This window comes from Triticum dicoccoides, chromosome 5A (genome assembly GCF_002162155.2).
Source record: "Triticum dicoccoides isolate Atlit2015 ecotype Zavitan chromosome 5A, WEW_v2.0, whole genome shotgun sequence".
NCBI lineage: Eukaryota > Viridiplantae > Streptophyta > Magnoliopsida > Poales > Poaceae > Triticum > Triticum dicoccoides.
Window position 1 is genome coordinate 586,257,952 of NC_041388.1, and position 6,039 is coordinate 586,263,990.

General features: G+C 38.4%; 1 protein-coding gene across 1 annotated transcript in view; it reads left to right on the forward strand.

Annotated features, from left to right (window-relative positions):
- LOC119300070 (BTB/POZ and MATH domain-containing protein 2-like) overlaps window positions 1-4,701 on the forward strand; it is a 32,214-nt gene extending 27,513 nt beyond the window's left edge. Inside the window, exon 5 of the mRNA XM_037577144.1 lies at window positions 4,122-4,701. Within this exon, the coding sequence (XP_037433041.1) occupies window positions 4,122-4,701 (580 nt within the window). The remainder of the gene's footprint in view (window positions 1-4,121) is intronic.
- The last annotated feature ends 1,338 nt before the right edge of the window (window positions 4,702-6,039 follow it).

A 6,039-nucleotide genomic window follows, 5' to 3' on the forward strand; every position in this document is an offset into this window, starting at 1 on the left:
TACAGTTTTAAGATTCCTAGTAGATAGAGTCCAGATCAAACTATCAATCACGATATAATTTGTTCATTAGCGGATGCTATCCATCTAGTCCCCGAAGCACGCGCTTGTGAGCAATGCCTCATAATAGAGTATAAATTCCTCTAATTATGTAGATCAACATTAGGGCTGTAATCTAATTACACGATCTAGTTTCTTCCAATTATCAGTGTGCCCGGGTAGTCTTTCCAATATATAAAGCATATTGTATTCCAACGATAACTGACCAGCTTCCCTAAGCATGCAACACTTAAGTACATTCCAGCAATAATAATTCCATGCACAAAACACATGTATAATTCCATATGAGGTATTCCGAATATTAATGATAATAAGTATTTGAATATAGTTGCGGGACATATAATCCCAACATCTCCCACTTGTCGAAAACGATCATTCAAGAATTCATAAACTCATAGCCTGGACATGCTTACCAAATACCACCTGACTAAGTGACTTAGTCAAAGGATCAGCAACCATATCAGTACTAGGTAGAAACTCTAAAGAAACTGACTTAAGTATATTAATTACGTCACGTATATAGTGATACCTTCCCTCAATATATTTGATCTTGCTGTTGAACTTGGGATATCTGGAAACCTTTATTACAACCTGATTATCACAATACACCACCACTGGTTTGCTAGCACTTTCAACAATCTTCAAAGTCGAAAGAAATTCCTTCAGCCACACCGCCTCCTTCATAGCTTCTGACACAGCAATAAACTCCGCCTCCATGGAAGATAACACCACCGAATATTGCTTCTTACTACGCCAAGATATAGCGCCACCAGCTAATGTAAATAGATACCCAGACGTAGACTTCCGGTCGTCCAAATCACCCTGCCAATCAGCATCAGTATAGCCCTACAGCTGTAGATCATTTTGGTTAAAACAAAGTGAATAATCCAGTGTTGCTTGAACATAATAAAGAGCATGTTTAATTTGATTCCACTGCCCAATTCCTAGATTCATTTGATATCTACTGAACATTCCAACAGTATAGCAGAAATCGGGGCGTGTGAATAACATGGCATGCATCAAAGATCCCAAGGCAGAAGCATATGGAGTCTTTCCATTCTCTTGTTTTCATCGGGAGTTATAGGATACATCCCCTCACTGAGTTTAATTCCTACAGCCATGGGCACTGAAGCAGGCTTGCAGTTTTCCATAGATAAACTTTTAAGAACAGATTTTAGATAATTCCTTTGAGACAAAACCAAAGTTCCTTTATTCCGATCTCTAAGTATTTCCACTCCTAGAACATAGGAAGTGTTTCCCATATCTTTCATTTCAAATGTAGAAGATAACCAAGTTTTATCTTCTATCAACATTTCCTTACTACTAGAAGCAATAAGTATATCATCAACATACAGTGACAAGAGTGTAAAATTTCCTCCCACTAATTTAAAATAAATGCAATGATCTTCTTCCATCATAGAAAACCCATATGATGTGATAGCATCATCAAACAAGATATTCCATTGCCGCGAAGCTTGCCTAACCCATAAATGGATCTATTTAGCTTACACACGTTTCCTTGATTTTTCCTTTTCAATAAAACCATCAGGTTGAGACATATAAATTTCTTCCTTCAAATGACCATTCAAGAAGGCAGTTTTAACATCCATTTGATGAAGTTCCAGATCAAAATAAGTAGTCAGCGCAGCAATAATACGAATAGAAGTAAATTTGGCTACAGAGGAAAAAGTTTCCACAAAGTCAACTCCTTCCCTTTGTGTGTACCCTTTAGCAACCAACCTAGCTTTGTATTTTTCAACATTACCAAGCATTTAGTTTTCTTTTAAAAATCCACTTTGATCCAATTGCCTTCTGGTCATTAGGTAGATCAACTAATTCCCAAACTTTATTATTTTCCATGGAGTTTAGTTCCTCGTGCATGGCTTCCATCCATAACTTTGATTCTGAACAAGACATGGCATGTTTAAAAGATTTTGGTTCTTCCTCTAAACTAGAAGTTTTAGAGTATACTTCCCCCATAAATACATAATAATAATCATCAAGGTATGATGGGGCTGCTATATTCCTCCCACTTCTCCTAGGTAAACTAGGTATATGAGTCTCAACATTTGTGTTGCCATTATCTTGGTTTTCCTGATTGTTAATTAGAGACAGTTTCAACACTAGTATCTAAGGGGGTTGTCAACAATTCCACTCTCGCACGTTTGGCACGGCGAGGTGTATCTTGATCTAGAAAAACGGCATCTCTACTTTCAATTAACATCTTCTTCTCTGATCCATTAAATCTATAGCCATTTGAACCAGAAGCATATCCAATAAATATTCCTGGAAAATTCTTTGGTTCCAGTTTTGTTCTTAGTTGACTAGGTACTCTAATATGTGCATTGCATCCCCACACTGCTAAGTTCAACAATATAGGTTTCCTCCCTTTCCATAATTCATGAGTAGAACTAACATATTTAGAAGGCGAATGATTAAGTAAATAAACAGCAGTATGAAGAGCCTCTCTCCAAAAATATAAAGGAAGATCAGAATATGCCATCATAGACCTAACCATGTCCATTAAAGTTCTATTCCTCCTTTCACCTACGCCATTTTGCTAAGGAATATAAGGTAAGGTATAATGATGAACAATTCCATTTTCCTTGCAAAACTCATCTAATATTCCTGATGTGTATTCACCACCACGATCAGTTCTAAGCACCTTGATCTTTTTGTTCAACTGATTTTCTACCTCAGCTTTAAATACCTTGAACATGTCAAAACCTTCTGACTTATGCTTAATTAAGTAAACATAGCCGTATCTAGAGAAATCATGTATAGAAGTAATGAAATAGACCTTTTGTCCAAATGTAGATACAAACATCTCGCCACAAATATCTGAATGAACAATAGCAAGTGGTTCAGTAGACCTTGACGCTTTAGGAAAAGGCGCCCTGGTCATTTTTCCTACAACACATGCCTCGCAAATGTCGTAGTCTTCCCACTTGAAGTTTAAAATTTCAGAACTAATTAGCCTTTTAATTCTGTTCTTTGAGATATACCCAAGCGAAGATGCCAGAGGTATGACTCTGAACAATTATTGTTCCCATCTATATTCCTCACTACCGAGTTCTGTTCAGTCACCATACAATCCATCCTATCGATGTCCATAAAATCCTCAATATAGTATAGACCATCAAATCTATTTCCTCATTGAACTAAATTTCCATTCATCAGTATTTTAACTCTACCATCTCCAAATAAGACCTTAAAACCAATAGATTCCAGTCTAGAAACAGAGATTAAATTCTTTGTCATGCTAGGGGAATAGACCGTGTCTTTCAAAATTAATTTTCCTCCACCAGGGAGTTTGAGTGTATAATCACCAATGCCCAAAATATCAGCTTTTGCAGTTGTTCCTAGATAAATAAATATAGTTCCTTTTGGTATGGATTTAAAAAAAAGTGAAACCAACACTATTCCTTGCAATATGCAAAGTGTAACCAGAGTCTACTACCCATCAAGTAGTAAACAATGATTCAGAACAAGCAAATAGATTATACGTACCATCAAGAGAAGAAATATCCTTCTTGTTGCCCTGATGCTTGTCATGGTGCTGCTTCTTAGACTTGGCATCTTGTTTATAAGGTTTCTTATTCTTGCACTCAGTTCTAAATTGCCCATACTCTCCACAACCATGACATCTAAATTTCCTCTTATCAAAATTAGAGTTTGGACCTCTTCCATTATGATCATCCCAGTTTCTCTTCGTGTTGATTTTGTCCCTCAAATCACCTCCTTGATGCTTCTTCTGCCAACGCCTCCTATCTTCACCAAGGTGCAACTCCTGATGATGTGAGTGTCTCTCTTTCCCTAGTGAAGTTTTCCTATCTTCTTCCATGAGCAAATGATGCCTCAAATTGCACATGTTCAGTCATCTTTCAAAGTGACAGAATGATATTTTAAATTGTTCCCAAGTGTGCGGAAGTGAGTTCAGAGCCACCATTACTTGCACCTCCTCAGAAATGGGATAGCCAGCATTTTTCAGTTCCTCATTCAGCACACACAACTTGTTTAAGTGCTCATTTACAGAAGTATTATATGCCATCTTAGATGTCAAGAACACATAATCCCAACACGTCTGACATGCACCGGCACTTCGGGGATCTCCTGTCAAGCAAAGAAGGTGTCGATGTTGAATTCCTTGTCGGCAGGGAGAAGTTCCGGGTGCACCGGTCGGTGCTTGCAGCGCGCTCTCCAGTTATCAGAGCTGAGTTCTTTGGTTCGATGAAGGGGAGCACAACCAAAAATGCCATACACATAGATGACATGGAGGCAGAGGTGTTCAGCAATTTGCTCACTTTCATCTACACTGATGATGTAATGCCTGATACGAATCAAGCAGATGAGTATGCCATGGCTCAGCATTTGCTTGTCGCAGCAGATAGGTATAGTTTGGAGAGGCTCAGGCCGATCTGTGAAGATAAGCTGTGCAATTGTATCGATACGAGCTCTGTGGCCACCATATTAGCACTGGCAGAGCAGCACCACTGCCATGGGCTTAAGAAGGCATGCCTGTTGTTCCTAGGCTCGTCGACGAATCTGAATGCGGTCATGGAGTCCAAGGGATTTGAGTACTTAACCAAGACCTGCCCTGCTGTTCTGAAAGATCTCCTCATGTTCAAGTCTGTTACTGGATAGTTTGGGAGAAGAAAGTCAAGGGCATGGACATGAGGTTTCAGTGCACGCATGTCATTTGCAATCATATTTCTAGAAAGGTACTAAAGACTGCATGGTATCTGATACTCGTATTAGTAGTATTACTTGTATCTTTTTCTCACAAACGCAATGTAGTACCTCGGTCTCTTTTTTGTTTGGCCACTGTGTCATTTGTGGAGAATCTTCAACGGCATGACAACCATGTGCAAAGCAAGAACTATTTGTGCTAATTAGATGAAACTTCAGAAGTTCCTTTTATTTGTTTTTGTTGCTTTCTTGAGTTGCAATGTTTTTATAGTACTGCCTCCTGATATCTGTTCAGGCAAACTCTGTTCACTACTTAGCAGGCTCGCATAAACTATGGTTCTTGTTGAAATGCTGGATTGTGGTTCTGGAAACTACTGTTTATACAGCGAGAAGTTTGTGGCTTCATAACTGAGGTTAAGTTTGACAGTGCTCGGCAGGTTTATGCTGACCTGATCAAATATGTTGAAATAAAAACTATTCTGCCAGAGACCATGAGTTACTTCAAAGATCAATTTGTCTAATTCACATCTAGATGTTTTTTAAGAATGTCACATCTAAGCTCCCACAAATATATAATGCAGCAACAAAAAAGAAAAAAAACTAGAACAAAAAAAAATAGACCACAAACATAGTGGACAACAGTTTAGATGTGACATAGTTATGTCACATCTGGATGTGTCCTAGACAGACCCAAAAATAGGTGAGCAACAACGGAAATGAGAGAGAGAGAGAGAGAGAGAGAGAGAGAGAAAATCTGAATAGCTGGCTGCCGTTCCCCGGGAGGGAACGTTGCAACCCAACTGCCCGCAGCCCTAATGCATGCCATCAGAAAAATAAAAGGATTTGGCATTGTATATAACATGAAATTGCTAAGAAAAAACCAACAAAAACAAATACAGGGGTCCAAAAAATGCAGACAAAAGAAAGAAATATTTTAAATAGCGGGCTATGGAAAATAGCGGTAGGCCTCCAAATCAGCTATAGCAGAATTATAGCGGGTTAAAGCGGACTATAGCAAGCTATTTGTGAAGGCAACCATTTAGCGGCACCTTGCTGAAAAGGCTATAGCGGAGCTATAGCCGGCTATTTAAAACTATGAAGATCATACATGGCAAATTTGCATATTAATTAAAAGGAGACGTACAAGGAATTTGCCATGCTTTATATTTTTATTCTCAAAAAGTATTCGTCTTGTCGGGTTTCAAAAAATAAAATTATGACTGTAGTTTGTAGTGATGATTTCTGACATAGTAGTGGGCTAGTGGCTGCTAAGGTAGCTTATTAATGTTCTGA